This window comes from Acipenser ruthenus, chromosome 12, assembly GCF_902713425.1.
Source record: "Acipenser ruthenus chromosome 12, fAciRut3.2 maternal haplotype, whole genome shotgun sequence".
NCBI lineage: Eukaryota > Metazoa > Chordata > Actinopteri > Acipenseriformes > Acipenseridae > Acipenser > Acipenser ruthenus.
In genome coordinates, this window is record NC_081200.1 from 11,789,335 (window position 1) to 11,811,866 (window position 22,532).

The window sequence follows — 22,532 nt, forward strand, 5'->3', positions numbered from 1 at the left end:
TCATTTTCCATATGAGTGATTTCTTACCTGTTTCAATATCCTATTATGTGTGTGCTGCATGGTTCTTTGTCATTGTTTGCCCTGCATACTACAGTACCTATTCCTGCAAAAATACACCTCAAGGCTGATTGTGGGGAAGTCAGGTGGGGAAGTATATCAGTTTCACACAGGGTTCAATGCACAATTCTTCCTCTATCTGCCTAAGTGCACAGTGTAATGTTAATTTTCTTCCCCACCTCAGTTACTCAAAATCAGCCTTGAAGCTTTTTTTGCTGAAATAATTAGTAGCCGTAGTAACCATGGCAATAAAGATCTAAGCAAAAACATGAATGGAGAATCACAGCACACACCTAATAGGATATGAAACAGATAAAAAAATATATATTTTTTGGAAATGTAAATTATATAACATATCCATTTAAGTGGCTCATTCAGTACCCAGTACAATGCTATCTATAGAAATAAATGGGTTTACACTATGCAAATTAGCTTTTATAAATTGAATACATTTATAACAATAAGTGACTGCACAGTAGAATATATTATGTAAATCAGTTAAGCATAAACAATGGGATTTATTTAATGCATTTATATGACAAAAGGATCATTTGCTTTGTCTTCCTGAAAAAGAATGCGTCTTGTAACACAGTATATTCTGATTCTAAAATCAAATTACAGAAAGCTCACAAAAACTACATACAATGTTCATTATGAATGCAAAACAGTGTTCATATTTGGTTCAGGGATTTGTTGATAATTGGGGCCAGTAAGTTGCGAATTTTACACAATTCATTATTCATTATTGCCTTTTTCTATTCGCTGACTGACATGGAGACTCCATTCATACCACAGCTGAGTTTAAGTAGTCATATGGAAACACAAGCACCAGTTAGGAAAGGTTTGTTATTGTTTTTTTTTTGTTTTGTTTTTTGTTTTTTTTAATAAAACATGAGTAAAGGGCTTTTATGTGATCTAACAGGCTGATTGTTAAGTGACTGTTCTACACAGTTTACTGACTGGCAAATCAAGGATATTGCTTGACAGGACTTTCTGGGATTTTGCTGTATGACCACAGCATCTGATTGCTGATATTACAAACACTTCACCTCAAATGTATCTTGTAACTGGAATTGCATTTGGTTGTAGAATGTGTGTTGTGCAAGGGGATTGTATCAGCTGTTTATTAGAATTCACAAATCTTGTCAAACGAGCTGGTATTTTCAACAAAGGGCTTCCCCTTGAACACTTTCCATGTTACACTTGTTCATCATGGCACTGGATGTCTTCACACAAAGACCACACAGACTGAGCAAATGAGATTCTGGTATAAATTACACATCCAAACATTGGTTGATCATAGATTTTGTTCAAATTAAATATATTTAGGAACTAACTCGTCTAAAACCACAACATAGATTACTTTCCTGAAACTTCAACTGTTACTCTCCAGTGATTTTACTGCCATAAATAAGATTGATCAGTTATTTAAATCAGTTTGCTCATAACTGCTAAGAGTTGGACCAGACTAAACAGGAGGCCACTCAAATTCAGCCTCAAGGATAATCCGTTTTTTGGGGTAAACTTTGCTTACTGTGCAAACTATCTCTGATTATAGACTCCAAGGTCTGTAACTCAATTTTCCGTAAAGAATTGAAGCCTACTATAATCAACAAAAACACTTGTGCTAGACGTGTTTTGTCTCCCTCACGTTGCCGTACACCGGTCTCTATGTGACGTCACGTTGCTGGCGGTTGCCATCGGTGATGCTTCTCAATTCAACCAAACGCCCGCCCAGTGATCCTGCCTCTTCTCGCTGATTGGCTAGTTGGGTATCAGCCTTCTCCTTTTCGCTTTCTGTTCGGACGAATCACCTGTCAATCTTGAGCCTACTCTTTAGTGTAGGTTGATTGAGGGATCCGAAGGAGTGCTGCAGTTGAGAATAAAACAATATTGTTTTGGGGTTTTTTTAACCTGTTCTAGCGTTTTATTTTGTTTTCAACCGTTGATAAAGGGGAGTCCATTTTGTAACGAATTGCATTTTTTTTTTTTAATTAAAGGAAACTGAAGATTTCAGGTACAATGTCTTCAGTCGAAGACAGAGCGAAGGAGATTCTAAAGGGGTTTAAACTGTATCCTTTACTATGCATGGTCTGATTGGTTGCTTGTGGTGGTCTGAAGATTAAATAGGTCACTGGCAATCAATGGTTGTTGTAGATAGTTTTAAATGTCCTTTTTTAATTATTTGTATTACTCATTTCACTAGTATTAGGGTGCAGCTGTTTACTTAGATTGCCATGCATTTGTTTTGCTTCACTATGCTTCGTAATATCAGTAATTTCATTGTCTTTTGAATGTGTTTAATATTTAATTTAAGCTTAGTTGCATTTTGAATTTTTAGAATGTGTGTCTTTTTGGCGCTTTCTTTCTACAGTTGACAGTTCGTGTACCAGTCCTACTGTGACAACAAGTCTTCACGCGAGGTGTGCAATCAGTAGTTACATCCTGCAAAGACATTTTACAATTGTGCACAGAACAGAATACAAACATGCATTTGCTTGATGCATTTTAATTTGTAGTGCAGTTTAGGTTAAGACAAGGGGCTGTCCAGGGCTTGTGTGTAGAAACCTTGGTTGGATTAAGAACGGGCCTGAATATTCAGGCCACAGTTAAATGTATTAATGCAATGCTACAGTCCCTTTTCATCATCGCTTATTATTATTATGAACTATGTGGCACCGAGTTCGGTGCAATGTTGTGTGTGTGTGTAAATAATATATTGTACTGTAGTTTAATCGCAGTAGAACGTTGTATATAGATTTCCAACGTGTTTTAAGTCCGTATGTTTAAATTAATTTAATTTAAATATCTTTTCAAAAATATTCTTTGCATTAAGTCTATTAAGTGGAGTACTGAGAGAGTCTGGGTTTTCCATGCCTCAAATTAAAACTAGGGCATGCATCACGTGTTGAACGCTTTTATACTGATGCAGTTGAAAAAAAAAATCTATTTAACTGTAGCACTGAGAACTGACACTTGGTCAATCCGTGTGTAGTGTTGCTTGTCGGTTTCAGTACATTTCGATTCTTCGTGGTCAAAAAAATGTGAATGCTTTCCAAGTTGTCAACTGAGTTTTATGTTGGCTGTCAGTGTACAGTAACACGTTTTGCATCAAATCTTCAAACAACGAAGATACGGTTTATAGTAGCATAGTGGGTAATTTAAGCTACACGAAATAGCACCAAATGCCTACTAAAATTGAATATTAAGGAAAATGTTTGCAAATGATGTTAAAGAACTGATGTGGTTTTGTTTTTTGATATTGTAACATGATTTGAAGTATTTTACACTTTGCTGATTGTTTAAAGATAAGTCTTCAAGGCTGTTCCGTGCAATACTACTGATTTAAAGTTGACAGGTTTACATAATACACTGTACTGTGGGTCATTTCTTTAAATAAGTTGCTTATTCTTGACTTTATTAGCTGATTATGTATGTGATCTTAAGAAGACGTGGAAGCCAAGGCTGCAGTTTCCAGCTTGGTAATTCTTAAATCCTTGATTTTCAAGGACAGGGATTTGCGGCCTTGAGGCTGTGACGGCCTGGTGAGATGAGTCCCAGGGTGATTTTCAATGTTGAATGTTACTGTAAGAGGTTCGGTTTGATAACTTTTTAGAATAATGATTTCATTCACGTTAAAATGTACATATCGGGGAAACTCTGCTTACGTCATAACATTTAATTACTTTGTCAATAAGAATGGCTGGGGCTTACTGGTGTATTGGTTGCCAGAAGAAGAAAATGTCTTTCTTTCAAAATGTAATATTGTTATACAGTGCTCCCTTGCTATAACACGTGTCTCGAGGGACACACAATATATTATTATTATTATTATTATTATTTATTTCTTCGCAGACGCCCTTATCCAGGGCGACTTACAATTGTTACAAGATATCACATTATACATTATTTCACATTATACAGATATCACATTATTTTACATACAATTCCCCATTTATACAGTTGGGTTTTTACTGGAGCAATCTAGGTAAAGTACCTTGCTCAAGGGTACAACAGCAGTGTCCCCCACTGGGGATTGAACCCACAACCCTCCGGTCAAGAGTCCAGAGCCCTAACCACTACTCCACACTGCTGCCCGTGTGTGTGTTATAACCGAAGAAAGCGTTATAAACTGGGGAGGGGGTGGGGAGCGCCGCGGGACACATAACACACATGTGACTAAAATACAAAATAAAATAACACCCTCTCTGTAATCCATATATAGTGAAGCAAAAATTTAACTTTCTGTGAATTAACCATGTTATCAACGCTATATTTTTTTACACAAAAAAAAGGTAACAATCCCACTCGTGGATCATTTTAATTAGCAGTTTTTAAACTATAAATAGCCTGGCTAAACGGCGGTCAGGAATTCATTTCGAAGCAACAGACAAGCAAAACGCAGTAGGGATTCAAGGAAATACATGAACATGGATTAAGGAATGGTTAACATGTAGAAAACAGAAAGTACTGATTAGAGGTGAAACCTCAAAATGGAGCGAGGTAACCAGCGGTGTACCACAGGGATCAGTATTATGTCCTCTGCTATTCCTAATCTACATTAATGATTTAGATTCTAGTATAGTAAGCAAACTTGTTAAATTTGCAGATGACACAAAAAGTGGCAAACACTATTGCAGCAGCAAAGGTCATTCAAAATGATCTAAATAGCATTCGGAACTGGGCAGACACATGGCAAATGACATTTAATAGAGAAAAGTGTAAGGTACTGCACGCAAGCAATAAAAGTGTGCACTATAAATATCATATGGGAGATACTGAAATTGAAGAAGGAATCTATGAAAAAGGCCTAGGAGTTTATGTTGACTCAGAAATGTCTTCATCTAGACAATGTGGGGAAGCTATAAAAAGGCCAACAAGATATTCGGATATATTGTGAGAAGTGTTGAATTTAAATAAAGGGAAGTAATGTTAAAACTTTACAATGCATTACTAAGACCTCATCTAGAATATTGTGTTCGGTTCTGGTCACCTCATTATTAAAAGGATATTGCTGCTCTAGAAAGAGTGCAAAGACGAGCAACCAGAATTATCTCAGGTTTAAAAGGCATGTCATATGCAGACAGGCTAAAAGAATTGAATCTATTCAGTCTTGAACAAAGAAGACTACGCTGCGATCTGATTCAAGCATTCAAAATTCTAAAAGGTATAGACAATGTCAACCCAGGGGACTTTTTCGATCTGAAAAAAGAAACAAGGACCAGGGGTCACAAATGGAGATTAGATAAAGGGGCATTTAGAACAGAAAATAGGAGGTACTTTTTTTACACAGAGAATTGTGAGAGTCTGGAACCAGCTTACTATTATTGTTGTTGTTGAAGCTGACACCCTGGGATGCTTCAAGAAGCTGCTTGATGAGATTCTGGGATCAATAAGCTACTAGCAACCAAATGCGCAAGATGGGCCGAATGGCCTCCTCTCGTTTGTAAACTTTCTTATGTTCTTAAGCAAACCAATTGCGAGAAGGAGAGCAGGTCGGGAGAGGGGAAGCGGGAATGGGCTCGCCCCAGGTTCGGCTGCCGGCGTGGGGCTGAAACAATGCTGAAGCATCTCGTCCCCCAGAGAAAGCTTTAGCTCCTCTCGCAGCAAAAAAGTACATTAGGAAAAAGAACCACGTAATAGGCCTAATATTTATTTAGTTATAAAACGAATGCTGAATAAGATGTCTGTGTTATAAAGTACCAGCGCAGCTTTTCTTCAGTTCAGATACTATATCAGAAGGGTGAGACAGAAATGGAAGTTAGACTGAGAAGTTGTTTATAGTTTGAACAATACCAGTACTGTATTTACTGTAGAAATACTGCATGAATCACTAGTATAGGGAATTGTGGGACCTGCTGTAGGAGCGTTATATCTGAGGCGCGTTGTAACTGAGAGCCTTACAGCGAGGGAGCACTGTACTGTCATTTACCTTGCATCCTTAAATCAAACCAAATAGTAGATTATTCTGGAAACCTCGACTTTGTGTGTGCCCTTACTGTAGTGTACATGTGCTGTAAGTCATGGCAAACTAGTTGTTGTTTTAAATTGCAGAAGGCAAATACTTTCAAGTCATGTTGCTTGAGGAAACGGTGTTTCCAAAGATCAGTATCCATTCTTATCTAATATTGTGGGTAGGTTATACAATCTAAAAAATGGATAAGATTATGTCACACAAGTGGACATGGTTATTTACAGTGGTGGAGACACAAGGGTTTGTGCCAGCATTACTAAAAAGCAGAACCTCTAGTCATTTAAATGGGCATGTGTTTTAATACCAGAAGAATTATTATTAATAATAATATTCATTTTAAAAACATGACTTGCTTATTGTTTACAATAATTCTGTAGATGTCTTGACCAGATATATACAGGCCTACAAGGTCACATTTAAAACCAGAAAACCAGACAAATATTTCGTCTAATGTCTGTATCGGTTTATTGAATTGGTCTGTCAATATGCAGAGACTTGTTCAAATTAATAATGTAGGACCCCATTTTTCACCAATGTTATTAACATGTCACAGAGTGGATGTGAGTTTATAATGTGTGTTTTTAATTTTGCATTTTATTTTTAGATCTGTAGTATTGGCATCATATTGTTTTCTGGCCAAAATCAAATCTGCACACTGGCTACAATGAGAAGATCAACCTTGTTGCAGCTTTTAGGGTTTAGCCTAATTCTACCAGCACTACTAGACAATCCTATAAGTAAAAAAAATAATAATAAAAAATCATTATGTTTGTGTGGAAACATAAAATAAAGGGAATGGATACGGGCCATACTTACTGTTTTAACAGGTTTGTTGTTTTGAGCTGAGTTTCTTTTTTATGCCTGTATTATGCATGTAGTTATCTGCCAACTTTAAAACTTAAATTTAGTACAGCACAGTGGGTTGCAATGTAAATGTGATCGTAGTTACTACAAATGCTGCACCACCCCTTAAAAATATGAAATGTCACCCTTGACCATGACATCCTTTTAAAACTATGGGGTTATTTTGAATGTAACACTTACTACATGCTCTATTGTATGTTTGTAATCTTCATTTGCAGTGTCCTCCTGTAATACTATGTACCATTATTCAACAAAAGTTGATGTTTGTAACGAAAACAAAAAATTCTATGGATTCAATGTATGGAGGTCCTCGGTCAGGATATCAAATGTCATGGGTACGGGGGACGGGAACCTTGTGCTAGGTAGCCCATGTATTACCTTGTATTTTACAGTGAAGCATTTGTTTCAGGGACTCCCCCTCTTGGGCAGCTTTTGTATTATATTATAACCTAAAGTAATCCCTGTGTACTGTATTAGGCCTCAAGCATGTAAAAACAGTTTTGTCCTTTTGCAGCTCATTTAAAAATTAATAAATCTCTAACTCTGCTTTTATAGTAGGTGTATATTGATGATCAGGTTAACAATATGACATTTCACTTGTTTAAATGTACTGTACACTCCTCAGCCATTCACTTAATGTTTCCACGAAGTTCATTTGTTATTTTGTTTTCTTTGTTACTTGGGTAGCACTGTTTTTAGCAAGGATACGTTTGCAAGTTTCCAATTCTGCTAGCTTAAAAATAAAATGTACACTGCAGGTCTGTAAAGTGGAAATTCTAAAGTTTTGTTTACCATTCCAGTTTTATTGGCATAATCCCTTGAGCAGAAAACTTGAATTTACCAGGTACTCTACAAATATATTGCACTGCTGCTGCTTAGAGTAATCGTAGTGGGAATTCCAGTAAGGCTCTCTGAGGTGCGGAAGGACTGGCCTATATTTGCCACCATGGGCAACTTGCAGGCTAATGGTCAACTCCTTAGCAAATGCATGAATTAAGCAATTTACCCACAATGGAAAATCTGTCCTTTTATGCTATTGCAAAAAAATAACTTTTTTTGCAATATTATTATTATTATTATTATTATTATTATTATTATTATTATTATTATTTATTTCTTAGCAGACGCCCTTATCCAGCATGAACATGAGCATGAGCATAACATGAACACTAATTATAGTATAGAGTGCATTTTTCATATATAGTTTGTTTTGATAGACAGAATATTGCTATTTTGTTTTAATAATATAGGGCATGCAACATAGGCAAAAAAGGCTAAGATCCCTCGCTTCGTTTTAAAGTATTCCTACTAACTCCCCAGTTATTAACCATTGCCCATTGCCAGCTTTACATTTCTGATGAAACCATCAAATGGAAATGAAAAGAGGAAAGGAAGGCGAGTTTCCAGGCTGTTCTAATTGAAAGCGATGAATAAGAACTAGACTGTGCTTGCTATTTTAAGGAAACCAGTCATTAAAATTGTATCTACTGGAATGACAGCACTATTTTAACAGTGAAAAAATGAAGAGGTTTTTCACTGAAAGAATGAATTGAGTAGACATAACCTTTTGTTATGAAACCGACAATACCCAAAGGACTAATTAGCATTGTGTGTTTGTATCTGTGGCGTTTAGCAGGGGCCTTATCTCCAGTGGTGAAATCATGCTGACTTCCACCATAGACCTCATACTAGGTGGGATCCTGTAGACATCTGTCATGATGAAGAATTAAAACTGCATTAATGAGTCGGTCAATAGCCTTGTGTAAATGACTGCAAGCGTATCGTGAGACGTTGTAAAAAATTTTGTGCATATCCTTACATTTTTTGTTGTTGAATCCTACAGTGACCATTTAAAGGTTTGCCAGATACCACTTATTTAGATTGATTAAATGAACAATTTACTCAATGTTTCTTAGTGGACAATAGTTTTAGCAAAAATAATGACTTCTACACAAGCCCACTTTATGTTTAATGTCCTTGTGACTTGAAAGTTTTTAACTAAAAATAATGTTTAAAAAAATAAAAATTAAAAACAAACTAGTAGATGGTGGAGCGGTGGTTTTTGCACAACTTCCTCCCGTGAAAGTGTCTCCCTCTAGACCTGCTGTGACCCCCTTTTGCAAAGGCAGCAGAGGGGTTGCAGTAAATTAAGACACAGGGAAAGAAGAAATGCAGAGGACCGTTGAAAAGATAATTAGACAGACACTGCCTGATTTAATAGATATACAAATTTCTAAAAAAATTTAATTTGAAGTTAAATACATGTCATACAATCATTACATATTGATTTTGAGCTTAATGTTTAATAGATTATTCTTGGACTACAACAAATCACGTATTACTTCAAATTAACGCTGCCCTCAAATTAACGCCTCGCTCAGATATCAGCTTTTTAATAGACGCTGCCCTCAAATAAACGCCGCTCTCAATAAAGAAACGTAAAGGTATTTTTTTTCTACCCCTGCTCAAAAAATAAAGAAACACGCAACTCTGGCTATGTACATGTGACGTCCCCGAAGAGACTGCAGCCTCAATCCAGCATGTAATACAAACTAATGTACACCCACCTTAGTAAGCAAATTTTATTTTCTGGTACAGTCCCAAAAGACAACCCAAGATTAACTACTTACAGTACAGCAGTCCTTCACGTTGTCTTTTTTTTCCCCCAGCAGAGTTCAGTGCCAACACAGCAGGGTATAAAACTAGGGCTGTCTATTTACCTCGTCCTCAGTTTGGATGGTGAAAACTTAAACTCAGAGGAACTTAGAGCTTTGCCGGTCACTCCATAAGCGCTATCTGAAAGCTGGCTGATTTTTGTAGGGGGTTTAGTTGTTTTGTTTTTTATTCAATTGGAATTTTACTCAGTCCTGTGTGTGTGTGTATATCTATATCTATATATATATATATATATATATATATATATATATATATATATATAATTATATTTCGGTAAGAAAAACAGCTGCATCACACTCAACTACCGTTCTCTCTGTCATCTCCTTGTCCTGCCCCATAGCAACCAATAACACTCCTGATTCGCTGGTACAGTACTCCCTTGACCTCCCACCTAATAGGATCTCATTAACTGTCAGTAAATGTACTGTATTCAAGCCCCAAAAACACACAAGAGTATAGTGCTGCAGATCGGAGCCTCTCACGGTGCCGCTTCTAAAATGCCTTAAATCATGTAATAAAATATGGGAGCGTTGGTAAATGATAGTATTATTAATAAAGGCCGTCGTCATATAATGGCCGCCTCGTTTGGGCCGCAGTCATTTTGATCAATTTAAAATAAACACTGAGGCGCCAAATTGAAATAATACGGTATATTCTTACCTACTGTAGGAGCACTTGATGATGACCCAATAAGCTGGATAATGTTATATGAAATGGCATTGTTTTTGTTATAGACTCTTGTTGTTATCAAGGGAGGGTAGTCCTGATATTCACAGCTTGTTCCAGTATGTAAAATGACACCTGAGATGTAATTACTGTCGTGTTAATGGTAACTGATCCAATTCGGTGTTGGAAGTCAATTTCCCTGTAGTTTTCATGGTGCCTTTATCTCCTGATTCTTACTAATGTGGGCTAGTAATATGCCTTCAGATAATCAGTGATATGTTTCCTGTATTAATTAGAAGCGAAATACATTTCTAAAAATAAATAGAATTGTCTGATTTATAGTGTTGTGCTGTTTGAGAGCTCTTCAAAAATCTACTTTCAGTGTTGTCAATTTCAAATGTAATTAATTTAAAACTAGCAGAATAATATATTGCAACAGAGAAATGTTTACTCTGCTCAGCTGTTTTATTTTTAGCTGAAGGCAGCACTTTGTGAAAAGCTGTAGACATTGATTTTAGGGTTCCATTTAGAATTTAGATGTTTTCTCGGCTTGACAGCAGTTTGTGATTGTTCTGAAGTGGATTTGTAGACCATCCATCACTTATCAGACATGCATGTTAAATGCATACTGGGAAGGATAAATGGGACAAAATAAATGATGTATTGGACCATACATGTTCATAAGGATATCGATATATATGTTATTCTACAGTAGCTGAAGAGTTTCCCATATTATTGTTTGTTTTTTTTTGTTATTAAATACGTCTCACTTCTGAGCTGACTTTTTTTAAGTAAATGTAGCATATTTTGTATGATAATTGGAAGAGCTCCACAAACAGATTTATTCGGATTGAGCCCTGCTCAGAAATCAGTGAGGGTTATTGGTTTGTGCAGCACTAATAATTGGATATAAAAGCATGCATGTAGGGTTATGTTTAAACACAGTGTACTATACACTGCTCTCGCTCTTTGTAAGTAAACAAATCATGTTTGGAGCTTTTCTGCAGCTTGTATATTAATATCGTATGTAGCTTTTTGCATCATACCAATAAAACATTAAGGAACTAACAGGCACACAGTATAGTCACCATTCCCGGCTGTCATTTATGTGCACTGTTATCTGTTTTATTTCTTTATTTAGTGGACTAATGCATGGGGGGGTTACTACAATTGTCGAAGCTCATCCCATCCAGCACACAAAAGAAAAGGTTCCTTAGAAATGTATTTAAAGTGTAATATATTGTTTACTCTAACTGATTTGAAAATGTCACTTCAGAACTTAAGGCTGTTGCTGGCACTGAGACCTGTAAATTCTTGTGAGAATATGAATAGTGCACGTTGTGGGAGACACAGATGGTGGAGTAAAGTATTAGCAGGTGCCAGAGACAGTAAGTGCCAGGGATTGTCAGAAACTTTTGTTTCATGAGCTCAACAAGCATCTGTACTCCTGGTTTTAAACAAACAACAAATGGAAACAGTTAGTCGTCTATCAATATTTTAATGAGGTCCATAAAGCACCAAACCAGTTGGGCTTTTAAATTGGATTATTTCTATATCTATGGAAGATTTGTAGGCTAAGTTAGTCCTTAATAATAAAGGAAAGGTAGGATTTATGCCTGTGTCAGACATTAAAAGATTCAAATTCAATATGTAATCTGGAATTTTCTTTCATTCATCGAAGGAACATTTTGGCATTCTCCAACCAGACAAATAAGTTTTTTTGTTGTTGGTTTTTTTTTTGCATTCATAATGCGTTCTTTTCCAGTCCTTGTTTATTTACCATTTACGTCTTTATTTTTTATTTGAATGAATCCAAATTAATAAAAAAAAAAAAAAAAAATAAAACATTAATTTGATTCAGAGTTGATTCTTGTTGTCGCCTTTTGAAAAGTTTTTGAATTGAAAGAAACTTGCCGTTGGTGTACTAAAAAATAAATAAATAAATGAAATGTTAAATTTCCCAACTTTTCTCATGAAATATACATGAAGTACATATTGTAGAACTATTCGGAAGCTCTGAATGTGATCACACCAGTTTATAGTGTTGTTTTTGTGTGTTCCACCCATTCAGAATTGTAAACTAACCATCAGTATACAAATACTTGATCCCCTATTTGAAATCAAGTAGGGTTTACTTTATATGTAACTTCTGTTCTAGGCCTACCATTTTTTAAGACATAAGACTTGCACTGTTGGCATTTTGGCGCATATTTAGACATTGTGGCTGCTATTTGCAAGAAAATAACCCAGTGGTTCATGGTTGAATTTGTCATGCTTGCAGTGCACACACATCCTCATAATCTCACAAGTGCACAGTAGGGTGAACAATAGGATACCAGTCTAATAAAGGGTACATTTATATCTAATAACCAGTTATCAGGTTATATCAAAATGCAATGCGAAAGGTGATAGGAGGCTTGGTGTATAGTAAAAGTAGGTGGTTTGTGAAATAAGGAAGATATTGTGTGCCCCATGTAAACAGATGCACACAAATGAAGTCCAAAGGTGATGCTTAATCAATACTCTTGTTATAGTGGTATGAGTTGACGTTGGTGCTGTGACCTGTTTGCTGGTTTACCTGTTTGGGAATGACCTTGACTCAACCCCCACAGAAACTGGATGAACTTGAGAGATGCAGAGACGGGGAAAGTTCTCTGGCAGGGAACAGAAGACCTTTCAGTTCCAGGGGTAGAACACGAAGGTAATCCTCTAATTTCAAGACAGTGCTAGTGTACTAGCATGTGCTGATTAGGGGAGCCTAACTTTGGATGATACATCCATGAAAATAACGATTACATTTTACATTGCATTAGAGCGTAACAAATGTATTCCATAATTGCATAAGAAATCATAGATGGATACTATGATTGATACTCCGAAATCAATAATACTTGCTTTTTCAGATTAAATATTTAAATATAAATAGTGTTATTCTTAATCCCTCTAAGGGATGGATTCAGTCAAATATTTCCCTGCTTCTTCCTTACTGTGCTTGCATGTCAGAACATTTCACTACTGTACAATAACTTTAAACTTGAACTTGTCTAATCAAATTTCCAATCACGTTCTTTTTTCCCCCCAGTAGAGATATCGCAGAAAGCTGTTGCATGATTGATACATTTTGTATCAACAGTTTGATTGTGATAAGGGGTTATTATTTGGAATCCTTTGTTCTGTCCATTTTATGCCAAATGATGAGGAACAACCAACTGCAATTATAAAAGGTCATTGTTCCAAATAATCAAGTGATATTATCAGAAGCTTGTTTCCATTGGCTGCCATTGTGCTCTGGCCAGGACATTTCAATCTTGTGATAAGTGGACAGTGACATTAACAAGAGGGATATTAAACCATTTGGACTGGATGTCTTAAGTGTGGTATTAAAAGATTGTGGTAAAACACTTGCATTTGGATTGTATGTCGGCCTTGGTCATTTCTGCTAATCTGTGTGTTTTATTCTTTTCAGCTCGGGTTCCTAAAAAGATCCTGAAGTGCAAAGCAGTTTCTAGAGAGTTAAATTTCTCCTCAACAGAACAAATGGAAAAATTCAGACTTGAACAGAAGGTTTTTTTCAAAGGACAGTGCTTAGAAGGTACATATATATGTACACATTTTTCATTGTCATCCAGCTTGTATAGCAAAGGCCTTTTTTCATTGTTATTAGATCAGACTGGCATGGTATGTGTGCATGTCTTCTCTTAAGGTGTTTTCTTTCTAGTAGCCATCAGTTGTTACCGAAGAGTATCCTTCCTCAAATGTAGGTGAAATATGCTAATATGGAGTGTTCATAGACTTGTCCTGTAAAATAAGTGTAAATGAAAATAGGAACCAATATAATGTGGTCTATATTCTTGTACCGGTAAGGGCAGATTTCATGCTAAGTAACCCCAGATGCATTGATTTAAAGCCAGAAAAAATATATGTATTTAAGAGAATTCATTCTTATTTCCCAATTCTTCTGTGCAGTTTAGAACCATGTATTACTGGGAGGTTTGCACCTGAACCAGCCGAGTCTAGGACCTTCCACAGGGTAGAATATAGGGTGTCTTCCTAGATTTACGTAGTAGTTAATTTGTTGAAACACAGTATTTTATTACTTTTTTTACTTACTCTGTTTTAGGATTTACGGAGCATCAACTTGTTAGCAGCACTCCTGGGCTGGTGTGTGTGCATTGCTTTCATTTACATTGCACTAAAAAATGCATATTGTACAGATTGTCTCCATTTAACAAATGAATACAGTGTCACCCAGTAATGGTGTGCTTCAATTTTTTTTTTTTTTATCAAACACATTTTGCACAGTGAACATTACAAGATATGTACTGTACAAAACAGACAAAAACGTTTTACTAAGTAGAATCAGCATGGTAGTATTTTCACCACAGGTTCACCGAGTCATATAAATATTGCTGGAGTTGCAATTGTAAAATTGTATTTTCAACATCGGGTTATAAGGGAACTGACCTCAATATTTTTAAAATCATAAACATTTGTCCATGGAAGACTTTCTGTCTTTTGTCTGTAAATTTGGCCAGTAGCTGACAGAAAAGTACCATGACATCTTCAAGAAAGGCTTGTGATACCTCTCTGCTTGCCAGCCACCACCCTGAAAAGTTTATATAGTATTCCTGACAGGAAACACTTAATGTGCGAAATTAATCTTGAGGCATTTTCTGAGTCTTTTTTTTGGCGAGGAAAAGGCCATAGTTTGTATATCTGCAAGCAACTATTGCTTTCCTGTCGAGACAAACCAGAGCAAGCATGAGTATTTTGGTAGCTATGTCATTACATTAGTCTTTGTTTCTTCTCAATTTTGCAAAACAAGTGTTTCCTTTTAAACTGTATTATTGTAGACATCCAACTTAAAAAAAAAAAAAAAAAAAAAAGCATAGATATGTACAATCTGCTCATTTAACATTAAAGATATTTGTTACATTTTGCAATTGATATGCAACAGTACATTTATTTAGTTCTAAACAACTGAGTTGCCATTTCAAAACCAGCTCGCTGTAGGGATAAATCCAGCTAGCCAATCAGAGTTCTCCTTGGGCTGACCCCAGAGGGGTTTGCAAACCTTCAGTCGGATTAGAATGAGGCTTCTCTCCAAGTCTAGGAAACTTTCATGTCAGGAAAGGTTCATGGTATTTTTCTACCAGCTGTATAAAGATCATGTGGTTTTAAGACAAGTCCCTAATTGGATCTAAGAACTCCCTTTTAGCAGCTTGCTGTTTCCAATTAATTATTTTAATACAAGAACTGCATTTGTAACTAGGTGATGGGAGGATTAATGGTGCAACTTGGTGTCATGAAAAGTTTAATAACCGTTCTGAATGAATTTCAGATTAATCTGTCTTATTTTTTTGCAGAGTGGTTCTTTGAATTTGGTTTCGTGATTCCTAATTCCACAAACACATGGCAGTCTTTGATAGAAGCAGCACCTGAATCGCAGATGATGCCAGCAAATGTTTTAACGTAAGACTTTAAGAGTTTAGAGACTGGAATAAGCTACCAGATTCTCCAACCTTTTTAAGAGTTTTAAAAAGCAGTTATTAAGGGTTCCATGCCAGCTTTTTTACTTGTATAATTATTTATGTATTATATTGATAAATGAATGATTGATTGAAAGGTTCCATGTGTGCTTGCTGTCCTCTCATGTCAACAAGATTATGCATTAATCTTAACAACCTAATAAATGAAAGATGACCCCCACCCCCCGGATTTATGTATTTTGATCAATATATTTGTTTTTATTCTTATCCTTATAGTGGAAATGTTATCATAGAGACCAAGTTCTTCGACGACAACCTTCTCGTAAGCACTTCCAGGGTTCGACTTTTCTACGTTTGACCAGATGGTGTTCATGGAAACCAACATTATTTCTTTTTTTGAAGACCCATCTCATCTGCAAGACTTTCCTGTGCTCATGTGACCAGCTATCCAGCTTGGAGTGGATTGACCCAGCACATTACAATTTCTCTAAGGAAATATCATACAAGAACCAAATGAGCATATAAAAAAATAAATGGTCATCGGCTCATTGCAGAAAAAAAAAAAAAACACTTTTGTATATATGGGCAGCTATGCTCATTGTGACCAATCTTGTAAATTATTTTGTTATTTATACTATTTTTCGCCATTTTTCTGCAGCTTTTGAATCCTGGCTTGCAATGTACACTGCTTCTTTGTGTGTGTGTGTGCTAATATTTAAAAAAAAAAAAAAAAAAAAAAAAAAATTGTGCTTCCAGTTGCTATTTTATTTTGTAAGATGTGATACTTTCCTTAGTTGTAACTAAACTGTAAAATAGTGTGTTATTACTGAATGTAATTATGCTTTTAATGATTTCATAGACACTAAATACAATGAAGTCGATGAAACAAAACATCTCCACTCCCACCCCCACCCCCACCCCCCACTATTTATATTGACATTGCTTTTTATTTGTAACAGGTTTGCTTTTAATAGATTGAGAAAATGCTTCTTTTTTTAATGAAGGTACCTAAATGCATATTTCCCAATGCATTTAAGGTGCTGTTTAATAAGTGATTTTAGTTATTACATATATTTAAATTAGACTTGGTTATCTTTTAACTTGGGTGAAAATGCCCTGTTAAGCTCAATGACAGACTTTTATTTAAAAAAAAATAAAGGATCCTAGAACCATGTAGCATTCACAGAACTGACTTGCAGTTCAATTTGACTGTGAAATGTTGAAATCGTTAATGAAAAATGGGTTGCTTGCATTTAAATGAAAGGCATTCAAATATAGTTAAGTTTGGAATTGGCAAATTGGGTTTCCATCTGTATGCATAGCAATGTAAACAAAATAAAAGTTCTGTATTTCTTAAAACTGCTTATAGATAATGATTTCATCTACAATTTTTATTTATTTATTTATTTTTAATGTTACTGTCATTATTTAAAACACATTTCCAGCAACCAAAACATTACACCCGTGTAACAATTTTTTTATTTTTTTTTTTGGTTCCTGGCTAGTAAGTGTTATTTCCTAATTGCTTATGCCTCAAAAGTATAGAAAATGGCTATTATTCCCCACAAACTTTGCTTTTGTGACCAGGACAGTGATATTTTGAAATGTACCTATTTTCCAGAACATTCCAGATAGATTCAGTGCTGAGTAAACTTGGAGTAACTTCTAGAACTTTCCAGTAATATAAATAGTAGTATAAATACAGGTGCCTTAAGCCCACCAGTTCAGTTTAGTTCCAGCTGGATACATATCTGCATTTTTCTGAGATGGCATCAAGAGGCTGCAAGCATCCGGCAGACGCATTTTGCTATGTCTGCGGCCAATTTATCAAGACAAGAGCGAAAAAGTACTCCGTGGAAGCATCTGCTAAGATGTGTGAGGCCTACAAGGCATATTTCGGCATGCCTGTCAGGGATCAAGACAAACCCTGGGCACCTCATTTCACCTGCGAGCACTGCAAAAAAACTCTGGAAGGTAAGATGGACAATTGTTGCTCGGAATTTTATGTTATAAAATGTGTTAAAATTTTTTAAATTGTAAAAGTTTTTAATTTTAAAATGTTTTACAATTTTCAATGTTATTGAAAAAATATATATGAAAAATGTTGCGAGAATCTCTTACACATTAGTCCTGGGTGAAATAAATGTATTTTTGTAGGATGGTACAGAGGGGAAAAGAGAGCCATGAAGTTCGCTATCCCAAGAATTTGGCGGGAACCCACTGACCACTCAAGCAACTGCTACTTCTGCATGGTGGACCCTTCCAAGCAGACCGAGTTCTCTGTGGGGAGGAACAACGTCAAGTGGAAGCCACTGGTGGACCCCCGGAAGGTGCTGATGCCACCACTGCACATCAAATTGGGCCTTATGAAACAATTTGTCAGAGCTCTATATAAGGAGTCGGCAGCCTTCAAGTACCTTCAAGACTTCCCTAAGCTGTCTGAGGCAAAGGTCAAAGCCGGTGTCTTCGTCGGACCACAGATAAAGAAGATCCTGGAGTGCAATGAATTCCCCAAGAAGCTCACTAGTAAGGAGAAAGCGGCTTGGAACAGCTTTGTCGCAGTGGTTCGGGGCTTCCTGGGCAATCACAAGGCCGAAAACTATGTGGAGCTGGTTGAGACTCTGGTGAAGAACTACGGCACAATGGGCTGTAGGATGTCCCTCAAAGTCCATATCCTTGATGCTCATCTTAATAAATTCAAGGAGAACATGGGAGCGTACTCGGAGGAGCAAGGCGAGCGCTTCCACCAGGATATACTGGACTTTGAACGCCGCTACCAAGGACAGTATAACGAGAACATGATGGGAGACTACATTTGGGGGCTGATTCGTGAAAGTGATTTACAGTATAATCGTAAATCTCGAAAAACTACTCACTTCTAAATCTTTTGTAGTCATTTTTGTATTACTTTAGTATAAATACATGTTAATTTGGATTCATATGTTGTTTTTTTCTGACTTTATGTGAACGAAAAGGCACACATTCGCCCGTTTTCTCATTGGAAATAGGTCAATTTCAAAATATCACTGTCCTGGTCACAAAAGCAAAGTTTGTGGGGAATAATAGCCATTTTCTATACTTTTGAGGCATAAGCAATTAGGAAATAACGCTTACTACCCAGGAACAAAAATTGTGTTACATAGTGTTATTAGTATTATCTGGAAATGTGTTTAATGTTGAACAGGTTGAGAGCTACTTGATGGATCAAAAAAGGGACTCAGCTTGCCGTGTTACGTCTATGTCTAGTTAGCATACAGTCTACCAACACTACTGTACTTGCAGCACAACTTTGTGACAGTGAGGGTCAGTCCACAATTTATGAAGGTGTGTAGTTTTATATTGCACCCCTGCATGGGGTCGTGTGTTTTAGTGAAGGACCTAGGACGGTAGTAATCCAATTACTGTTAGCCATTTTATATCTGTGGCTTATCAAAGCAACTGTATAGCAGCCCTGCACTTCTTAATACATTTCATTTCATCTGTTGGAGTCAGATGTTCGCAGGTTTCATTTTTGTGTAAATGCTTAAAGGTATGTTTAGGGACCTCTTGAACCCCATTCAACAAATCAATTGGTTGTATAAAATTAAGTAATGTAAAAAGGATGGAACAGTAGTTAAAAGCACATAAAATCTGGTCTGATTGAATACAAAGATTTTCTAAAGCTGCAACGGGATACATTTGGAGGCAGCTGCCCCCTTGTGGATAAACAGGTAGTATTGCACCACAGTTTCCTTATGGCATCCGTCACTTGTGTTGTGCTTACCACAATGCAGCGAATTATTTGCTGTCAAAATTGCCCTTGCTGACAATTGTTTCTGGAATGTTTTGTATTTATTAATGTGGCCCTCCATTTTTTTATTGAGTATTAGTTTACTTTAGATAATTACATTTTTTGAAGTGTGTAGTGCCATTGAAAATAGTACACTTTTAGCTAGATGAAAATTACTTGATCAAGCACAATCTGCTACTTTAAAGAATTTAATTAATCTTAAAACACATCCCATTAACAAAGAAACTACAATTCACTTAGTTATACCAAACCTCACAATATAATTTGCCATTGCATATAATTTGGTATATTGAACCATGCTAATTAGAGGTGATTTTAGATTCGGTATCTCGTACTATTAGCTTAGTTGGGCCTTGTTTTCTGAACACTAATAATAATAATGCCCATTTATAAGAAACTGGCTTTCCCAGAATAGTCAAAAGCATTGGACATGCCAAACTCCTAAATTTACCCAAATTCTATAAAAAGTAAAATAACACTGGTGGTATATCCAAAAGGTATAGCCACTTTATTAAGACTGGTGTGTAAAATATATCGCGACTATTACTGCCATAACAGCAATCTATGGGTGTTCGTTTGCTAAAAAGCACGTACCGGTATGTGTAAAATTGTTTCAGTCACAGGCAGATAATGTTTAAACTTCAAGTCCCAGAAAGCACTGCAAGTACAGGAAGCTACTGTACTCGACCTTGCACAGGGTTAGCGCCAGAGAAAGAAGCAGCATGGCGAATAAGGATCCTAGTGTGAGTATGGAGGGGGGAATATATAAAATATCTAATAATTGACAAGAGTTTGGTAAGGGTATGTAAAGTTTGTATTTTTAAGCAATGGCAAATGGTTCCATCTGCTTTGAAAATGCAGGGGGGAGACAACATTTGTGTAGAGAATTCAGTCTGGTTTCGCATTTCACAGGTCACGTTTGAGTGAACTACGTTTTTTGTACTTTCTCGTCTACGGTACACGTTTCGGTCGACACTATCGAGTATATTGCGTTCTTTGTCTTTCAGCTTTTAACATAACGTTTAAAAATGAAGCAGATGGGCAGCTATTTTTATTTTAAAAGCGTGCACTTATAACTTAGGAACACAGGCCATAATGTTATCCAATTGACTTCCAGTAAGCAACTCGCAGAACCGTTTAACGATAGCAAATTAAAGTGCTGAACATTTAAGATGAATGTTTCTATTAAATGGGGACCATACGGACTTTTAAGTAATATTAATAATCTATTATATATGTGTGTGTGACTAGATTTTCGGTAAAGTTCGATGTCATTACATCACAACCCAGTTTTATCTGATTGAAACGTTCCATTTCATTTTATGTTTTTGAATTGGTGTAGAAAATATTTAGACCCTCTTGGACAGATCTTCTTTGTATTGCTGGAGAGATCCGATTAGTATTTTGGTCAAAAGTCATGGAATGTTCCAGGTTACTCCAGATCCTGCCACACGATGGCGTACTCAGCGACCCAGGTAAAGTTAACAAAGAAAAAAAAAACCTAAAGCACTCGCTCATGAAGTCTGAATATACTGGTTAAACATAATGTCATAATCGGTGTTTAAACTGAAGGTCTGCAAAATAATATGCACAGTATATGTCGTATACCATATGTCAAGTTGCATGCTTTGGGGGGGGGGGGGGATGAAATGCAGTTTAGAGAACCTACACGTTTTAATTGTAATTGGTTTTTTTTTTTTTTTTTTTAACTGCTGTCTCATAACCTGTCAGTGCATTTTTGCATAATTTAATTCACCACTATTTATATTAATATAAAGTACCATCAAAATGAATAATACATTGTTAAACTTTACATAATAGCACATATTTAGAGAGAGGCTTTAAATTGGTCTAGGATATTAATTGCAAATCTGGTACTTGTATGCATTGATTTGAAAGTATTTTTACATGTAAATTTAATATTTTTACTTTTATATATTTGTATAGAAAAGCAAAACTTGATCGAACATAGTTCGGAATCCCTTTTGTTTTTCCACACTTTTTTCAGCCACTTAAAAAACGAATTTGAGGTACAAATCTGGGCTATATAAGCATATTGGTTGACCATGGCATCTTGACCCAACATTCACCATCTACTCTTGGAGAAACTGTGATAGATATTGAGTGCACTACAAGATACTGTTCAATAGTAAGCAAACAGTACAAACAGCTATCCTCATCAAACATATTTCACATTAACACGTGTCATTGCCATGAACAATAGGTCACAATAAAGAATTATCCTTATTTGTGATCCTCATATTATCAGATGGGCAATCAAATTACCTACACATATCAATACTCAAAGCTTCTCTGATAACCAGGAAAAAATTCTGCACAGGCACAGCTATGTTAAAAGAAAACACACCCTGTAATATTTCCTGTTTATTTAATGTTAGTTATTTTAACACTTTAAATTAACTAGCCTATAAAAAAAAATAAACAATACACTTGCTAGTTTTATTTCCAGTTTAAAAATATAATTCTCTATGTTTAATTATACATTAACTCTTTGACACCGGCCCATTCTAAAATCCGTGGGAACTTGCATTTAAATAATGGCGGTATACGTAATAAATTAACACAATTTCATAGGTACCGGTACTAAAGAAAAAAAATGTAGACATCATTTTTCATGGCAATGACACGTGTTAATGTGAAATATGCTTGATGGGGATAGCTGTCTATACTGTTTGCTTACTATTGTACAGTGTCTTTAAGTACACTCAATATCTGTCACTGTGCAGTTTCTCTTAGAGTAGATGGTGAATGTTAAATGACACATTTTAAATTAGTCTACCAAAATACCTTTCCCCCTGTCACAGTATAGTATATTATTGTAGTCTTGAGAAATTAACTTTTCAAAAATGTGTTGTAGCTGTGTGGGGCTAAAGGGTATATGAAATAAGGCCTTCAGTAAATCATTTTTCCAGGGCATCAGCTTACCTGTGACTTTCCATCACGTACATTTTAAATGTGTTGTATTTCTTTTCTTCAGAGTTTTTTTCAGCAGCTG

At 35.9% G+C, this 22,532-nt stretch overlaps 2 protein-coding genes across 4 annotated transcripts in view; both read left to right on the plus strand.

The window, feature by feature from the left end:
* The first annotated feature begins 1,854 nt into the window (after positions 1 to 1,854).
* Positions 1,855 to 17,085, plus strand: LOC117416977 (retinal rod rhodopsin-sensitive cGMP 3',5'-cyclic phosphodiesterase subunit delta). 2 transcript variants are annotated; one of them, XR_004663865.2, is made up of 6 exons: positions 1,855 to 2,129; positions 12,850 to 12,938; positions 13,704 to 13,829; positions 14,358 to 14,398; positions 15,604 to 15,709; positions 16,003 to 17,085. XR_004663865.2 is itself a non-coding variant. In XM_034028505.3 (5 exons), exons 1-5 carry the CDS (start codon positions 2,080 to 2,082, stop codon positions 16,082 to 16,084), a joined length of 453 nt encoding a protein of 150 aa, XP_033884396.1. In that variant the 5' UTR covers positions 1,855 to 2,079; the 3' UTR covers positions 16,085 to 17,085. The 2 variants fall into 2 exon arrangements, 1 of the variants encoding a protein (XP_033884396.1); XM_034028505.3 differs by lacking the exon at positions 14,358 to 14,398.
* A 3,067-nt stretch (positions 17,086 to 20,152) lies between these two features.
* LOC117417321 (prohibitin-2-like) overlaps positions 20,153 to 22,532 on the plus strand; it is a 16,386-nt gene continuing 14,006 nt past the window's right edge. Inside the window, exons 1-2 of one of the 2 annotated variants that reach the window (XM_034029379.3) lie at positions 20,153 to 20,259; positions 22,515 to 22,532. The exon at positions 22,515 to 22,532 is cut by the window's right edge and continues 112 nt beyond it. In XM_034029379.3, the coding sequence (XP_033885270.3) occupies positions 20,239 to 20,259; positions 22,515 to 22,532 (39 nt within the window). In that variant the 5' untranslated portion in view covers positions 20,153 to 20,238. Of the gene's footprint in view, positions 20,260 to 20,872; positions 20,992 to 22,514 lie in introns of those variants that run through there. The other variant, XM_059034542.1, reaches the window with a different exon arrangement.